Source organism: Ambystoma mexicanum, chromosome 12, assembly GCF_040938575.1.
Source record: "Ambystoma mexicanum isolate Mex_15411 chromosome 12, UKY_AmexF1_1, whole genome shotgun sequence".
Taxonomy (NCBI): domain Eukaryota; kingdom Metazoa; phylum Chordata; class Amphibia; order Caudata; family Ambystomatidae; genus Ambystoma; species Ambystoma mexicanum.
Genome location: NC_090936.1, coordinates 855,113,795 through 855,133,333, shown reverse-complemented (window position 1 = coordinate 855,133,333; position 19,539 = coordinate 855,113,795). Strand labels below are relative to the sequence as shown.

Genomic DNA, 19,539 nt, shown 5'->3' with positions numbered 1-19,539 from the left:
ACGGAAATTGAAGCACTTATGGAATTACAACAAACAAATAAATAGGAAAAATAAACAACAAGCTAATTTATCAGGAAGAATGATGGAAACAAGTACCAAAATCAATAACCTGTCATGCTATCCTGACTTAAGTAACACAACAGTAAATGAGACACAATTACCAAACATTGAAACAAATGATAAGAAAACAGCCTATAAGACTGAGGAATCAGTTGGCTATTGTGCACCGAAGCCAGCAAACCAACAGGAGTCAGTTGCTAAATAAATGCTGGATTTACAGAATATGCTGATTGCCGTAACAACCCAAACAATGATACCTTACATAAAACTACAAGAAGCAAGCAATGAAACAACTAAATAACACACCTCGATACTTAGTTCTATATTTACCAAACAAGAGAGTTTAGAACAACTCGTACACAAAATACAAGAACGTCTTAGCATAGAAGCAGAAAATAGTTATATATGGCAACAACGTCTTGCAGAGATAGCGAGACAAGACAGAATGGACAAAGCACCGCTAATGGAAGCCCTAATCTCGTTTACAAAGACATTGCTAATGAGGAATAACACCGAAGAAAAAAATCATAAGGAGAATGGTCAAATAAATGGAGTACCAAAGGCCCATCTTACTAAACCAAGAGTAGATAATGCACAGACCATGCCTGAGAAGCACCACATAGATGGCGCGAAAAGAGATGACGATATTCTCTTGATCGATCTGACACCTGAAGAGCTACGGAATAAAAGAAGTGAAAAGCCTACAAATCGGACTCTGAAACTAACTACACATAAAACAGAACATCACATTAAGACAGCGCAAGGGAATCAGAACTATAGCATATTTGAACAACAATCCCAGAATAATACAAACAAAGCGAAAATGACAGCGGCAAAAAAAGGACCAAAAAACAGAGGCTCTAGAGCATTCCTCAGGAATCTAGCCCAGACCGCTATAGGGAAGGGTAGGTCAATAGGACCTCCCCTCCCACTACATGTCCCATCCTGGTTGAGACCCATGACTCGTCGGCAGCCCCCTGGCCTCCCGGGCCCAGGTGGCAGGGCGGCTGCTGGCCGACACGTGGGGCTGCACCAACACGATATGTGGCAGAGAATAGACGCCATCGTGTATTAAGCCATCTCCATCTTGCTAGAAACGTATATGATATGGCATTTGTAACGTGCCTATACACAAGTGTTTCAAGGCGCGACGAGGCAGGGAGGGGGGAACAAGGGGAAGACAGACAACGATCCTACTAGGCCAGGTGTCATTCAGACCGTGCAAGTGCAGGGGTAGGGGGAAGGGAAAAAGTGCAAGGGGAAGGGGGAGGGGGGGAGTGCAGTACAAATAAGTAGAATAGAAATAAAATAATAAATAAATAGGGCCAGCTGGTGGCAAGTGCAGACAAGTTCTGGGGGGGGGGGGGCTGTAGGGATACAGAGACAGTCCCGCAGTGCAGAGGTTGCCAGGGAGGCAGTGCAAGTGAAGTGACTGGGCCCAGGACCGAGGTCGGTGAGAGTGGCCCAGTTGCAGAATCGGTGCAGTTTAGGTGAAGAATTTAGCAGGGGAGAGGGAGAGAGAAAGCAGAAGTGAAGAGGAAGGTTTTGAGGTGCTTCCGGAACTGGAGATGGTTCTCCTCAAGTTTCAGGGAGGCAGGAAGGCTGTTTCAGAGGGAGGCCCCTGCTGCGGAGAGAGATCTACCCCCAGCTTGTTGCTTCGAGAAGCGGCTGACCCTGAGGGAGTTGGAGACGGATGAGCGTAGGGCTCGGGAAGGAAGATATTTACGAAGAGAGAGTTGAAGGTATTTAGGTCCCAGGCTCCAGAAGGCCTTGTGGACAATGCAGAGGGTTTTGAACTTAATCCTCGCAGCCACTGGGAGCTAGTGTAGAGATTTCAGTCCTGGAGAGATACGGTCCCTGGGCTTGAGGCCAAGGACAAGTCTCGCAGTTCTGTTCTGGATGAGTTGCAGAGGGCGGAGAGTGGAGGCAGGCAGATTAAGATAGAGGCTGTTATAGTAGTCCAGCTTCGAGAGAACCAGGGCTCGGGAGACAGTGAGCTTCTGGGGGAAGGAGAGGAAGGGAAGAATACCTCTGAGGAGGTGCAGCTGGTAATGTGACTTCTTAGACGTCATATATATGAGGAGAGAAGGAGAGTGTGGAGTCGAAGATGACCCCAAGGTTTTTTGCCTTGCAGGTAGGAGCAGGAAGAGGGCCAAGAGAGGCCGGCCAGAGAGCTGCAGGGAAGGAGCGAGTGGGTGTGCCGATGAGTAGGATCTCAGTCTTACTAGCATTAAGGCAGAGGTCATTGGCAGCACACCATTCCTGGATAGCGGACAGACAGTCAGAGATGAGGGAAGGAGAGGAGGAGGCCGAGGGTAGCCTGAAAATGAGCTGGGTATCGTCCGCATAGCACTGAAAGTTGGGGCAGAGGGCGGCGATGCGGTGGGCAAGGAGTGCCAGATACTGGTTGAACAGCCAGGGAGAGAGATTAGATCCCTGGGGAACGCCACAGGTGGAGAAAAAGATGTCAGAGAGGAAGGACCCAAGTTGGACCTGGGAGGGTCGATTGGAAAGGAAAGAGGTCAGCCACGCCAGAGCCTGACCAGTGATACCCAGGTTATCACGGAGACGGTTGAGCAGCATGGCATGGTTGACAGTGTCAAAGGCAGAAGAGAGATCGAGCAGAATGAGAACACACGGAGTGTTGGAGTCGAGGTTCAAGAGCAGGTCCTCACGGATGTTCAGGAGAGCAGTTTCCGTGCTTCTGGCCGCTCTGAAGCCAGATTGATGGTCATGGAGACTATCAACAGCTTCAGCATGGAGATTAAGCTGGGAGATGGCCAGTTTCTCCAGGAGCTTGCCCAGGAAGGGAGTGAGGGAAATTGGGCGATAGTTAGCCGGACAGGAGGGGTCGGCAGAGGATTTCTTAAGGAGAGGGTGCACAAGGGAGTGCTTGAGGGGGGGATGGGGAGACTCCAGAGGCGAAGGAGTGGTTGCAAAAGTCAGCCAGGGCAGGAGCCAGGGAGTCGATGTGGTCCTTGATAGTTTTGGAGGAACAAGGGTGAATCTGTTTAGACAAGACTTTCATAGATCGGATTTGTCTGGAAACCTCGTCAGCAGAAAAAAGGGGAAAGGCAGAGAAGGAGGGAGGAGGGGTGGCTGCAGAAGGGCCAGAGGAAGAGCAGGGAGGAGAGGGGGGGAGGTCATAGGAGGAGAGTGAGGACAGGATGTCCTGAGTTTTAGAGATGAAGTGGGAGGCCAGTGCAGTGCAGAGTGCCTGGGAGGGGACAGGAGAGGTAGAGACTGCAGCAGGGTTGGCCAGCTCCTTGCAGATTTTAAAGAGTTCGGCCGAGTTGTTAGATGCCTCAGAGATGCGGGCTTGGATAAGGGCTCTCTTCTTAGTGAGAACGGAGAGCCGGTATTGCCTTTGGAGCAGGCGGCAGGCCAGTTTGTCAGAGGATGAACATGAAGCACGCCATTTCCTCTCTGCCACCCTGCACTTGCGTTTTAGGGTGACGAGATCCGAATCATACCAGGAGTTACATTTGGCTTTGGGCTTCAGGCGGATTTTCATGACAGGGGCAAGGATATCAAGGGTATCAGATATAGCAGAGTGGAGCAAGGAGAGGGCTGTGTCAGGGTGGGAGTCAGCCGAAGGGGGGGGGGCGAGAAGGTGGCAGCGAAAGCCGCAACTGACACGCGCTTCATGAGTCGGATGACCGAGAAGGTGGGTGGCAATGATGAGGGTGGCTTTGCCCGTGGGGTAGGGAGGGTGAGGTGGGAGGATAGGAGAAAGTCATCACTCCAGGAGAGTGGAGTGGAGAGATGGACAGAGAGGGGAAGGTCAGAAGAGATCAGAGCATCAAGAGTGTGCCCTGCAGAATGAGTAGGCCCAGATGGGAGAATAGAGAGTGAGAGAGAGTCGCAGAGGTCACGAAAGAGTCCAGTGGGGGGACAGGAGGCATCTAGGTGGATGTTGAAGTCCTCAAGAAAGAGGACTTGAGTGGTAGAGGACAGGAGTGAGGAGGAGAGGTCAGCCCACTCAGAGAGGAAGGAGGAAATTCGACCAGGTGGCCGATAGATAGCCACGGTAAGGGAATGGCTAGGAGAGGGAGAGAGAGTCGGCAGACAAGACATTCAAAAGAGGGGTAGGTCTGCGTAGGAGTGACAGTGGCAGGAATCCACTCTGGGAAGATAAGGGCAACACCCCCCCCTGCACGGTTGGTCCTGGGCACAGAGAGGATCTTGTAACCTTCAGGTAGGAGTGTGTCAAAGCTCGTGACAGAGCTGGCTGTGAACCATGTCTCAGTGAGACCGAGGACGTCAAGGTCCAGTTCCTAATCTAACCTAAGGCAGAAACACTGAACGCTGCAGAGTGACCCCCACTTGACCGCACTCAGAGGCCCACACTTCCCCCACCTCCCACTGCATGGCAGATCCGCTGAAGACTCGTTCTCACGAGTCGCCAGACGCGAGTGAACAATAAAATAAAACACTGTAGCTGTTGACCTTCCGCAGTACACCATTGCTCCAATTATGAACAAGAATACCAGGATGTAACTGAGATCAGCCCAAACCCTGCAGGCCCTGACCCCTGTACCAAGCCCCCCAGCTATAGACGGCGTGGCACCTTGCAAGGGCTTTTCGGGGTGGGTATGGATGCAATGTGCAGAAACCATTTATGTAATATGTTCCTTGTTGACTAACGTTCGCTGCTAATATAACGGAGAATGGGTAAAGAGAAAGTTGTGCAACCGATATTACATGTAATATAGAGATATACAAAGACTGGACAGCTGATGACTGTGAACAACTGTGAACAATAACTTGTGTTGCTCCCTTAATACACTTTACACACACCTGCGTAACACTACCTCATGTTCGCATGTCAACACTAAATGTGAATTGCTATGTAAAAAAGTATGATCATCAGCTAGTATCCCATGTAAATACAAATACATATGAGTGCTTTTAGGGACCCCATGTGTTGTTAGTCGCCCCTCACCCATATGACAGTAAAACCACCTATTGCAAGATGCCACGCACAAAGCTGCAAGGCCATTTCCCCATCTGGATATACTGTTGTTCATGGGAACTGCAGAGCTTAATATCATCATGTGCCAAAGAACTGGAAGCTGGTGGATTCAGAGTGTCAAATGAAGACAGACTGGGTAATGAGACTGAAGAAATCTCCAATATGACTCAGCAAGAGAATAGCAGAACATACTCTGACATCAGTAGTGCTACAAGCATTGAGTACAATGATGATGAAGGAATGAAAGGAAAAGAGGAGGAAAGATGGCACAAGGATGATCAAAAAAGAATGAACCCCCGACAACATACAGATAAAATATCAAATCGATGGAATTATGAAAAATCTCCTTTTTGGCGAGAAATCAGTATTGAAACGAACAGGTAAAAGAAGACAGAAAAACGGAGGCGATAACAACGAAAGGAAAACATCGATCAAACAATAATACTTTGCTCATGGAATACAAGGGGACATTTGCATCTTTTTCAAATGGAACGACCAGAGCTGAATTCAGCAAAGGTGATATGTCTATAGGAGACCTGGTTAATAGACCCCCCAGTATGTGAAGGATTCTTTATATACACAAATCCTGCTATCAACTCCAAAGCAGGAAGACCATCAGCAGGACTCATTACCTTAATTAGACAAGATCTGGCAATAGAAATTATCGAATACCAGAATATAGGCAATTGGGCACAAAATACTTTAGTTAAGATGCAAGTGATGACACAATCACGGAGCAACAACACTATAACAAAGGGCAAATATCTAAACATCACCAATGTCTATTGGAACCCAAGAAAAGTGCAGGAAGAAATTGTAATAGATTCGATATTTACTAAGATTGATAATATATCACAGAAACATCAAGATGTTGAATTTATTATATGTGGCGATTTAAACCTACACCTATTTGACGACAAGGGAGAAATAATAGGTGATCAGTTGCTTGAACCCAGAGCACGAAGATGGATAACAGAGACACGCAATAGAAACTTCGAAAGATGGGATGCACTTAATGTATTAACAAATACACCTGCACCGACATGGTCAAGAGGAGAAATAGTCAATCATCGACTACATCTACACGAGTAAAGGAATTACTCAAACTAAAATCGAAGCCAAGAACCTGTTTAGTGAGCACAGCGACCATTACATACTAAAGCGCTCATGGGAAATGAATACAGGCGAACGCCACAAAATAAATGTACCCAGTCTAACTCTAACGAATAGAACAGAAACACTAAAGAATTCAAAGAAAGAAGATTTCAGTAATATTAATTATGGATGGTTAACCAATTCCAACTGAAGTAGAGACAGAAGAACCATTTAAAACCAGAACGAACGTGTGTATATATATATATATATATATATATATAACAAAGCTATTGCAGAAAAGGAACATGAAAAAAAATCTACTATAAAAGGAGCTCAAAAGTAATCTCCTCAGACCAAAAAAAGGATAATTGGCCAAGCAAAACAAAAATCAAAAAATTGGCTTAAAAACGCAAAAATGATCAAAAGATCAAGAAAATGCCGAAACCATGATGGATGCCTTAAAGAACTGTAATACCAGACGATTATGGGAATTATTGAAACCAAATAAAAACTCAGAGGATGCAATGATAGTGGATGTACCAGAAGAAGCGTGGGTTAAGTATTTTACGGAACTTTATGAAGAAAGACCCAGAGCAGATAACAAATCTCAACAACACACGGAAAAGACATGGTATGTGAACTACGATATTACCGAAATTATCAACACAATAAAAAAACTAAATACATCAAGAGCAACCGGCCCTGACGGCATGTCAAATGCTACATTAAAGCAAAACCCTGAAGTTTGGGCCCAATTCTGTGGTAAAATCATAGACTTGATTTATCGTACTAAAAGTATCACTGATTCCTGGAAGTTAGCAACATTAATACCAATATACAAACAAGGATCATCTAAAGAGCCAAAGAATTATCGACCATTGGCACTACTTGACCCTTTGGGGAAAATCTTTGCCAACCTCCTATTGACAAGACTAAATATTTGGGCAAAACAAACCAACCATTTGGCTGTTCGCCAGAAAGGATTTGTACGTGACGTTGGCACAAACGTAAACCTGATCATCCTAAATTTGATGAAACACAAAGCTGAAAGAACAAAAACGGAAATAATAGTAGCGTATGTCGATCTGAGCCTTGCCTATGATAAAATCAACAGACTTGCTTTGGACCAAACTTGAACAATGGAGATGCCCCAGCAACATACTCGAACCAATAAAACTTTTGTATACCAATACAAGTGAGAATGACATCTGATGGCATAATAAAATAACAAATCAAATCAATACCTGGCATGGCCTAAAACAAGGGTGTCCGTGTCATGATGCCCACTCCCGGGGAGCCGGTTCAAGCCCGGCGTCCCCGAAAGCGGACATCCAGTCCCCAAGGAAGGACCCAGCAACCCCATATAGGGGCCCTTTGGACAGTGTCTTGGCGCCTATGGCGCCAGGCTCATAAAAGACATCAGTTCTGGCGCCATAGGCGCCAGGCTCATTATGGGAATGCTTGGGTGCACTTACCTGATGCAGACCATGCTGCAGGATCCCGGCCTCCTTGAGGCCTGAAAGAAACTACTTTACCTGTGGGACTAATTTACCATCCGGGCGTGGTCGGGGAAGGATACATACCTGATTGGAGGAAGGATACATACCTGGAACTTCTTCCAAGGCTATTTAAACCCCACCCGAACAGCCACACATGCTTCGCGTTGTTCTGCATCTAGCAGCTGGACGCTCACCGTGTCTGCTCCTGCATCCTGACTTCTGCCACGCCTGCCAGCATCCTGGATCACCTGTAAAGTAAGAGAAGAAGAGAACAGAAGAAGGAAAAGTCCTTACCTGCTAAATCCGCATCCCGGAGACATCTCGCCGACAATCCTGAAAAGGAAGACTTTTTAATTTAAAAGCTCATCGCGTCGATCGCTGCAGCGCCGCATTCCACTCCCCTTTACAGGGCGCCTCCATGTTCAGCAGCGATCATCCGGATTCGCAGTCACGCCCCAGCGCCTAGGGAGAAAAACACCAGAACAAAAGGTGAGAGAGAGAAGGGAATAAGGAAAGCTAAATCTCCATGTTAAGACTTCTGTTGATTCATTCCCTCTTCATTTCGGGTCCGCGCCGCATCCTGGCATTTCCGGACCCCGGCCCCTATGGGGAAAAAGACACTAGCATTAGTACATTAATGCATGGACACAAGGGGAACCTCTTATCAAAAAACTTACCAGGAAGCCAAGCAAGTTTGGTTCTCACCAATCCGAAAATCCAGTGAAGTAACTGGATACCAACGTGCCCCTGCATCAGAAGCAGGATGGAGAGCTCGTCCTTCCAGACCCTAAGGTGAGACGCTACGAGAAATCACAGAAGGGTTTCAAGGAGGGTGAGAGGGGAAAGTGGGAGGCCGATTGCATTAACCCGCAGACAGTTAATCCCCTATTTTCGCCTACAGAAGGATACTTCTGTGAGCCAGACAAGCCAGATTTGGGGGCCCGGTCCAGTCCATCTTCCGAACCCTGTGCATCACCTTAGAAGAGGTCACAGCAGCGCAAACCAGGCCAGCGCCTCCGTGGGAGTCAGGTGAGCGTAACAGTCCGTTGGCGGCAGCACTGTTTAGCCTTTTCACGTCAGATTTCAAAGGTCGATAAGTACACCGAGCATTAATCCGCCGAAATTAAACGCGACTGCTGTACCATGTCTGATTTATGAAGATGACATAATTTTATTGGCAAAAACACTGTGCGGATTACAAACAGCACTTAACAAAACACAAGAATACATGGTAAAACATGAACTTACATGATTTTTGTTTTCTTGATAATTACTGTATCTGACAAATAAGAAACCAAAAGGGAACAAAGCTTTCTCATATTACCTACAGGAAGAAACATTGCACCAGGTTATAACATACAAATATCTAGGAATATGGATCAATCAATCTATTACAGAAGCGCCATGGGTAGAACAGTTGAAGTCTAAAACCCGGGCACTAGCACAACAGGGCCTGTCAATCCACAAGAAATTTGGGAAGTTTTCACTTAAACCAGTTGTAACATTTTACAAGCAAAAGGTGACAGCAATCCTTGCCTACTGTGCTGAAACTATGATCAATCTCGACCAATCCATATGGATAAAACTGGAGGTGATTTACTAGCGGAAAGTATTAAGCCTACCTCAAAACATGCCGATGGTCCATATCCGTTACGAGCTGTGCCTCCAATCGTTAGAATCCATAATAGAACGGAAAATATTAGACCTTTTCAGAAAATTGAACAGCGAAGGAAAGATACCGGCTTTGGAAATATTTAAGAACCTCACACTTACACGTTAATGATACAATATTAAACAAATGGTAAGAAGCGACAATGAGCATATGTAACAAAAAAGGAATTGCGTTCGAGACATTGACGAAGATGCCGCAAATTGTAAAAAAGAAGTTGAGCCGAAACAATTGGATTGAGACACAAGAGCAGAAAGACCGATATAAACTGACGCTAAAGTGCACTCGAGAGGCACAAACCCTTAACCAACTACCACACTATCTAAATCTATATCCAGACCGAAGAATTACAGATATATTTTTAAGATTAACATTTAACCTACTTCCAACAAAAGAAGTCCAAGGGAAATGGAGCCAAAACAAAAATGCAAATAAAGATTGCAGATTCTGTCTAACAGTGGGATAAACAGAAACCTTATACCATGTAATTATGGAATGTGAGGCACTCGATCAAAGACTGCTTTTCAGCGAGAAATGTGCCCAGGTAGAAATGGAAAAAGAAGAAAGATGGAGCCAAATCCTGATGGGAAATAACAGAAAGATGGTTGCTACCATAATTCACTTCTGGGAAACCATTATGTTGGAAAGCAGTAGCAGCAAAGAAGAATAGTAAAGTCAAAGTATTTTTAAAAAAAGCCAATGTAAACTGATGTGAATCATAAATGTAATGTTTAAGATGTAAACCAAACGCATTTTTAATAAAAAAAAAAAAAAAATTAAAAAAGTGTTAAAGTAATGGGTCAGAGTTCTCGGGTTCCCTTCCCCACGTTTTCAGCACGGGACAAGGGGGCACACTCAAGCTCTATAATGCATTCTTGCTTCTAGGGCACGAGGATGCAGTTCAAGACACAGGCCAGAACCTTCACAAACAAGTCTTTCTCATGCCAAAGTCTCATGTTCGCAGGGTGTCTTGAGTGTGGACGAAACAAAGTTCCTTTCACAGTTCGACACAAACAGTTTTTCTCTCCAGGATTAAAAGTTCACCATAGCTCTCCCTCGATCGGGCTTGGGCCTTTACTATACAAGTGTGCAACACTTCACAGATCTCCCTCAGCCGGGCTCAGACCTGCTAGTTGCTCACTTTTCACCGTGGATCTCCCTCAGCCGGGCTCGGACCTGCTAGTTGCTCTCTTTTCACCGTGGATCTCCCTCAGCCGGGCTCGGACTTTTCGCTCACAAGTTCCTTAATCCCAACCTATCTCCTTCAGTCTGGCTCGGACTGGTTATTATTTACAAGTTTATGAAATCGAAGACTTTAGACTGTGCAAGGGTTTTAGCTAGACCTTCGCATGACCACTTCGAATATTTCACTCTGTGGTTCACAACTCTCATTCAGTAGATATGGCAAACAGCAGACAGAGACCTGCAACTGGGCACTTGAATATGCCTGACCAGTCTGTCACTCCACAGCACTCGCCATTTATGAAAGTTCATTAATCACAGATTTCAGTTCATACTTCTATCTTCACTTCTGCTGAGATTTCAGTTCATACTTAGATCTTCACTTCTGCTTCGATGCAGCCCGGCCTTGCCCAAGTTTACTTAACTCACTGGCTGCGTTTGCGGCTTTGATCAGGGAGCCAAGGTCTTCACCACATCATCTGCCCCACCTCCCGACTTTTGCTCTAGTGCGTAAGAATGGCGGGTATCTTGCATACACAATTTTGGTTTCATCAGCTTAGCTCCGCCTCCCTCAGCCGGGCTCGGACCATTTGCCACTCACATGGATCTCCCTCGATTTGTAAATGTTCTACCCCTTGTATAGTGACCTACGCATGAGATACCGTCAGAATGTGCTTGGATCAAGATGTCTACACCAATGGAGACCTGCCCTTATGTTTTTACTATCTCTTCCCACGGTTGGAGTTGCCTTTGCCTGTTTTTTAAAATCAGCATGTCAGAAAAAAAGTATTTTTTACTGTGAGGCTGATAAATCATGATGCTGGCACTTTTTACTTTTTTTGTTGTTGCCCTTCACTTTTTATTTCCCTGTGTTTTGATGCTATGTAACAATGATGAGATGGAGCATACTTTTAGCTATTGAAACTGTGTATTTCAGGACTGTATGCTGCATGTTATTTTATGTTATGATTGATGGATTTGTGATAGTAAATCTGAATAAACAGAACTACTACTACATGTTTCATTAGCACATTTTATGTTTTCTTGTCCTGCAAAAGTCTTTTCATGTCTGCTTATTTCTTTAGTTACTTAATTGTATTCTTTTTGATTTGCTTTTCAATCTTTACTTTTCCTTTTCTAATCATACATCTGTTACTTTTCCATTTCTTACTGGTGCTTTTTCTATCCCTTTTGTTTTGGAGCAAAAACTGTTAAAGAAGAAGGTAAGGATATGAGGCTTTCAAAACCCTGAAATCTTAAATCACTGTTGTAGTGTTTAATTCTTTTTCGGTAACTAAATTACTCTTCCTTTTCCATAAATGTGCTAGTCACTCATTTCTTGCAGTTTTCAAATTGTGACATTTTCTACTCTTTTTGTTTACTTTGGCAATAGAATGAACAACTTCGTCAGGATGTCATTGACTATCAGAGACAAATAGATTCCCAGCGGGAAACACTTATGTCACGTAGAGGTGGGGATGCCGACTATAGGGCTCAGTTGTCAAAAAAGAATTTGGAGCTTGTGCAGTATCTGGATGAAATTCAGGTCTGTATTTCACACTTTCAGCTTATGTTTATACATTACAATTAACGGCTGTAAGGTTATCAATTACAGAATCTCTTTTTTTGACAATGTAGAATCTTTCCGAAGCTAATGAGAAACTTGAAGTTCAGAATCAAGAAATGACAAAGAACTTAGAGGAATCTGTTCAGGAAATGGAAAAGATGACAGATGAGTACAGCAGAATGAAACTTGTTGTACAGCAAACTGATAGTGTAATAGACCAATTAAGGAAGGAAAAAGAACAATATAGGCTTCAGGTAAGAATTGGTGATTGTAATGACACATAATGTGGCATAAAAGGATTGTCTATTCTTAATGGCACAGAATGCACTGTGTAAATGCATTCAGTGGCATAGAATGGTTTCTCAGAATTGTTTGTGGAATTTGTTTCATACTCAACAGCCATTGGTGTTGTCTTGAAGCACTGAGGAGATCCTCGATTTCTATATTGTTCTACGTAATCAAACAGTATATTGGATATGAGAAACAATTGCGTTATGTTAAATGCATTTGTAAATAATGAATATTCTAGCACAATCTTTTATGTTTAATTTGTTGGAAATATAATGGTGTGATGGATTGCCATCTGGCGAGGGTGTAGAAGCCCTGACTTAAAAAAAACCTTGACCTTGGTCAAGACCTGCATTGTCCCGGTACGCCTGTGAATGAAATGAGAATGCCTGAGTCACGTGATGGGGTAAGCGTTGACTGCAGTCTTAATACCTTGCCGACAGTGTTTTGGGGGGAGTTCACAGGGTGACATGGATAGTACGTTCAGTGCTAATGAATTTGGGTACTGCACAACTGACCTTGTAACTAAACAGGCTTGGGGAAATGTGGGGTTGTTCATAACTTCAGAGGAGAGGCGCCACATAGCCAGCCGCCGGTCCCTCCAACCAAGGCGCCCAATTAAAAGATGTTGCAGTCTTGCCCTCACCAAGGAAACATATTGAGACCTTTGTGACTTTGGAAGAGCGACACAGCAAAATGGGTATCCCCGGGCGAGATGGCTTGAAAAAGCAATATCCAGTTAACCAGTTTCCAAAGGGCAAGGTCCTCACGAACGGTATGGTAGGTCCCACAAGGACTCCAAGTTAGTAGATACCCGCAGGGATTCCTCCAAGATACACTGTACATGGAACAGATTTTTGAGGTGGGTGTGTGCCCCCCCCCCTCAACAGGCATTATGTGCTGAATCTATTTAACGAAATATCGCAGTTGAGATTTTTGAGGACCTTGGACATAATGCAGGTTGAATTTGTCAACTCTGATAGGGGTGATTTTAATACAACTATATTTTTGCTCTCGAATGGTGGTTTTGGAAGAAACCACTTATTTGCACTCATATGGTTTTGATGGCTTTGAACAGTTTCCCTCCCAGTCTCCTAAAGGGGGGGGGGCTTCTAAGGTTCTGACTTTCAATGCTATTGAGTCAGACAAAACTGGCGGGTTGACACCTCTAAAAATCTGTGTTTGAAATGATTACGTCGATAGTCGCTGCATCAACTTTTGGGTTCACGGGCAAGAGACTAGAACGCAACCCGATGACTGGGAGCGTATCGCGCTATCCATGAATACACAGTGCCCTGTGGGTTTAGGAGGACAAATGAGTGGGATAAAATTGAGATGTTTGAATACCAGGGACACGCTCACTATATGTTCTCATCTTTTGACAATTTTTATGGGGATGCGTAGGACATTGTGTGCTTACAAGAGACGTGGCTGCAGTTGATATTTGTAATTTATGGTTCTACTACATGTGTCGAGAAAGCTTGGCGAGGTCCTAAATGTCGTCCCTACGGGGTCCTTTATGTGTTGTTCGAAATAATAATCCTGACGTTTTGGTTGTTAAATTAGAAGTTACTTCTGCCTTATCCGAGTTTAGTTCCATCTATAATCTGATTTATGTATATGTCCATCTTAAAAACTGTTCAATCTTACATTTTTAGACTCAGTTATCAGATGGATTTGCTTATTGGGCTGAAGAGTGCAATCCTTTTTACTAATGGGTAATTTCAATAGTGAATGCCTGGAGGAGTCATGGTATGGTCTAGCACCACACTCTACCAGGAAATCAGCTTCGTGTGAGCGGGATGCGCTTTTTCTGACAGAGCTCAATCTTTTGGGATATGTACTACTTAAATGGTGGCATAGTGGGGGACCAGTCACCACAGTACACTTGGAAAAGTGCAAACGCAAAATCGACCATCGATTATGTGTTTGTTTCGAGTGTCCTTCTGGCGAACTGCTTAATACTGGAAGTTAAAGATACCGAGGTTAGTGACCATAGCCCCCCATCTCTAGAATTGATGGTCTCATCTCTATCTCTGATGGCCAGAATGACCGGTGACTTACTTATGTATTTGTTTGCTTGTTAGGCGCTTCCACTTATAGTGGCAGTTGGAGAAAGGGATGAGTCTCTTGTGTGGCACCCCAGCAAGGCTAGAGGGATCAATAAACAGCTGGGCTCTTGTCTAGTAAGGGGGGGGGATTCAGGTGTTGTGAATCCTCTTTTCTACTCAGAGGCAGTGCAGCAGTTATTGGGATGCTTTGTGGAAGACTAGAACGTAGTAGTTAACAGTTCCGATCCAGAGCCACTCATGCATTTGATAAGTTAATACAGACCCACACGAAGGCGTTGCGGAAAGATATCCGACAGTTGTGAGCTTGTAATTGTGACAATTATGGAACTAAAGTGTGCAAACTTAAGTTGGCATATAAAAACTGGCTTAGGAGCCATAAGTCCATAGAGGCTCAAAGGGATGCAGAGATCATGTTAAGTGTAATTTCCACTGGAAAACGGGCTCGTTTTGGACCCTTTTGAAGAACCCGGGGACCCAACTGGCCTTACAAGGAAATCCCATTTGTGATCAGTTATGGGTAGAGCACTTTTCTTCATTATACAGGACTGAGCTAAAGGTGACTACCAACATAAAGACTTTGGACACTCAATGGTCCTTGGATTTTGATCAGCATGATATTGTTGGATTGATTAAGAAATGTAAGAACTCCAAAGCCCCAGAGCCTGATGGTTTAACAAACATGACCTTCAAATCTGATGTGGAAGTTTGGTCGCTATTCCTATGTAAATTATTTTCACTGCCGTTCTCATGGAAGATGCGCAAATAGTGATTATATTTTAAAAAAGGGGATAGAATGAATCCCATCAACTTTCGGCATAGTTCGTTTTTTCTGAAAGAACTGATAGGGCTGCCCAAATGAGAGTTAAAAGGGCGATCAAAGCTGCTAGAACTGGGATGGAAGACATGGTGCAAGGCATGTCAGGCCATGGAGAACCCGATTCCTTGCTCCCTGCAAGTGCCGCTAGTGACGCTGCGGGGAGTGGATGAGCAACTAAGAAAGACGATTCGTAGACACTGGGAACCGGTGGGCATAGCAACACTGGGAGATGTGTGGCGAGATGAGAAGGTACTGGAATTCCAAATGCTAGTGGAAGAAACTGGAGTACACCCGGGGCAATATATCACCTACACTAGATTGGTAAGGCGGTGTTAGGGAGAATTCTCTCTTTAGGCTGAATTTCCTAACCTAGTGAGTCCCCAGCAGCTTTGCTGGATTTCTGGAGTTTGTTTTTTTTCTCCTGCCAAGAGTGAGACTCTCTTTCTCCCACTCTTGGACATGATTTATGGTGTTCCTTTGACTGTTAATGTTTTATGGACTATGGGGTCCTTTACTCCATAGGGTCTCATGTGTTTTTACTATGTGTTACACAGCACCCTCCGTGCAGTAACACAGGGGTGTCATAGTGACACCCCACCATAGACTCCATACCCCGGGACTGACTACTGTCTCCCAGGGCATGTAAAGTCACCATTGGCTTTACTAGTCCCAAATTATGAACAGAAACCAGTACAAACCATCATAATGTGGACGTACTGGTCGGGGCAATTCGATTGCCCCGGGGTCTGTTAGTCGAGGGGGCACTTCTCCGTCCCCCCTGATCGAGTTTTGGCTGGTGGCAGTGGATACTATTTTTTATATTCGACCGCAAATATATCCCTATGGGATTTTCCCATTGTTTGAGGCTACCAACGTTAATTATTTAATTCTCATAGCCTCGAACATACCGCCGGTTTATTTATTTAATATTAATTCGCCAGTTGGTATTTCTTGCCAGGACTCGATTCTAAAATGGCGTTTGTCTTCTCTTCTGTGACTCCAACCCAAGTCGAGCCCTTTGTTCCACTTTTTGGCGGGCTTCTCCACAGTAGCCTCCAAAAGTGGTGCCACTCTGTCTGGGTACCACAGGGGGTGTGGAAGGGGGTTTAGGAACCCTGGACTGAGTTACCTTGGTAACTCAAGTTGCACTCTTGTGTGATTGGCCCAGCCGGCTCACCACTTAGCATGTTTGAGTGACAGCTAGGCTGAGTGAATGGGGGTGTGCTGCATAAAAGCAGGGCTTTGGGGACTGGAACTTCAGAAGTCGCCACAGGACCTGAGAATCCGAGGAGGGAGAAGCTGAGCCGACCTACCACGACGACGCCGCCGGTGGAGCCCTGCGGAACCGACTCACCACTTCCCGACGACAGAGAAGATCTCCCGGCTGGAGAGGCTTCTTCCCCTGACTGGTGGGCACAACCAGTTTACCTTCTTCTCTTCGCATCCCAGGCCGTCTTGTGGTCGAATTGCCCCTGCCAAGCACCCCGGCAACCGGATAGCCACTTACCACTGGACCGCGAATAAAAGGACCGTACCTTTTTACCTGAGAACTCCACGGCTGGTTTCTTCCCTGGCAGTGCAACGGACTCCTGTCTTCCTCCCCGACGAGATCCTCTCTTCCCCCGGACGAAGCACCGACTTGCATCCGCTGCCAGGAACAACTGCCCCTGCTGGAGTATTCTCACCACTTTAAGGTAGCGTGTCCACCAGGCCTCCCTTTCTAAAGATTGCTACAAGGTAATAATCCCTTAACCTTCTGGACTGGGCTGGCCGCCTTGACCTTCTAACTGGTCCCTTTCTTTTGGTCCAACTCTTTTTGAACCTTTGCAAGACTCTTGTGCACTTCAACCGTGTGACCTTGGACACATTTCGTTCTGATCCCCTTAAAGTGGATCCGGCCTTCTGAACTCTAACTTCACGGTTTTACTTGCCTTCCTCTCTTGTTTTGTTCTTATGAAAATGTTGGGATCTGTTTCACATTATACTCTGCTTTTCTCTCCCTTTTAAAACGAATTATTAGAGTGCCATCTGCGTTAAGCGCTCCCCGCTGTCTGAAAATAAGAGGGGCTTTACTTAAGACTTGTCTAAAATTCTTCTAAGGGAGTGTATATCTTTTAGTGACCGTGTTTTTGAATTGCTTACTATTAGTACTTGTGTGTTTTTCTAGATGTGGTTTTAAATAAATAATTATATCTCTTTTACACCAAGCTCTGGTCAGTGTTTACTTGTTCTACTGTGTTCTTTTGACCTATTGTGAATACTCTGTATACTGCCTAACTCTTCGTGAGGGAAGTCTGAATGCTCAGCCACAGCTACCAAGTGAATCTGTGTGGTACAGACTGCTACCAAGTGGGTTTACTGCCAAACACCTGTAGTCTTAAATCTTTTGCAGTGGTCCCAGAGGGAACTGCACAGGTTTCTGCCTAACAGGCAGGTTAGAGAGTCATGGTCTGAAATAGAACTAGAAGAACAACCAGACACGGCCATAGAGACTATACATGATATCTCGGAAGGGGGGCATGAGGTATCCCGGATCTATGAACTGGTTATGTCCAGGGTGGGAAAGGAAGTGACCCAACTGAGATGGGAGCGGGAGGAGGACGCTGGGGAACCCATGCAAGACAGGCAATGGGAAAGAGCACAGAGGTCCCATAAAAAGGTGTCCAGGAACGCAAGACTACAACAGATCCAGCTATACGTAACCCATAGGGCGTACATGACCCCTCAAAGTATCGCCGATTCAAGGGCACAGACACAAACATGCCCTAAATGTGGGGAAGTGAACGCATGGATGATACACATGTTCTGGGCATGCCCGGTGATTGGGAAATTCTGGGATGAAGTTACTCATCGCTTAACCGAGAAAGGAATTAAGCTAGACGTGGAATCTGTGTGGGCATGCATGGTAGGGGGAATTCACTAGACCACGTAACCTGAAACACGTGAGCAAACTTAAGGACTTGGCCTACATCTGGCTAAACGCAGAATAGCTGTGGGTTGGAAAGCGTGCCATAGACCCAGGATAGAGGTGTGGTGGCATGATCTTCAGAAATGGGCTGAAGCAGAAATGGTAGTATGGTATGAAGCTTCCAACGGGGGGTTGGGGTGGGATGAAGTGGGATCAACTAGACAACTAGTGGCCACACTGTCTGGGTCCATCCAGGCCAGTCCAAGCGAACATGACACCTCTGGGAGCACCGAAGGATGAGTGCCCCCGGAGGAATGACAACTGAAGGGCTAGTGGAGTAGGCTCGGGTTAAGGGGGGAGGGTTAGTAGATGGCAGTGGTAAATACACGTAAATGTACATGTTTGGTAGCTTATAACTTAACTTGCACTGTCGGGTGTGTTTTGGTGTTTGTAAGTTGGAAAAACCAATAAAGTTTATTATATATATATATATATATATATATATATATATATATATATATATATATATATATATATATATATATATATATATATATATATATATATATATATATATATATATATATATATATATATATAATTTATTTTTTTATAAAACAAGATCGGCCTATTTCCTTGTTGGATGCCAGTAGCAAAGTTTTCTCTCTGCTTGTTTTAAGAGAATTGGAAGCATCAGCAGATATGACTGGGCTAGTCCATATGGCTCAAGCAGGGTTCAGAAAAGGTGTGGGTTCATCTTTGAATTGTCTGGTCTTGAGGTTTCAATTTAGGATAGCCAGGGCTTGCAACAGACTGATATTTTTTGGGGCTCTGTCGGAAGGCTTTGACTGTGGCAACAAAGACAAGCTGTGGTGCAAACTGAGGGGTGCTATTTGCCCAGATAATGTGCTTAACATCTTGATTGCCATGCATTCAAATACCAGAATTCGAATCCGATTGGACCGAAATGGTAACTTCGCAGAGTGGATAGTGACGGATCGTGGATTCAGACAAGGCTGCGTTTTGGCGCCTTTTCTGTTTAATTTCTATATCCACAACTTGTGTAAATGCCTCATTGGCGTTAACTTTAACCCCCTTCCCAAAATTGGTCAGTTCCATCTACAATATATGGCATATGCAGACAATATCATATGCGATCAAACGGCTGTTTGCCTGCAGCGGGGTACTGATGCTGTGACACAATTTCTGGGTGATTTGGATTGGACAGCTAATGCCGCACAAACAAAAGGGATGATCTTGAAACCAAATAGACAAGCTTGTAATAGAAATTAAAGTTTTGGTTTCTTGTTAGATGGAGTAAAGATCAAAACAGTTCAGAAATTCAAGTATCTGGGTGTGCTATTTAGACAAATTAAGAACAGAGACAACATAGTAAAAGAGCGGGTG

General features: G+C 44.7%; 1 protein-coding gene across 2 annotated transcripts in view; it reads left to right on the top strand.

Moving 5' to 3' along the window:
- Positions 1 to 19,539, top strand: part of CEP290 (centrosomal protein 290) — a 3,224,991-nt gene that overhangs the window by 164,103 nt on the left and 3,041,349 nt on the right. For both annotated transcript variants that reach the window (XM_069629332.1, XM_069629331.1), the window contains exons 8-9: positions 11,874 to 12,026; positions 12,119 to 12,301. In XM_069629332.1, coding sequence (XP_069485433.1) covers positions 11,874 to 12,026; positions 12,119 to 12,301 — 336 coding nt within the window. The remainder of the gene's footprint in view (positions 1 to 11,873; positions 12,027 to 12,118; positions 12,302 to 19,539) is intronic.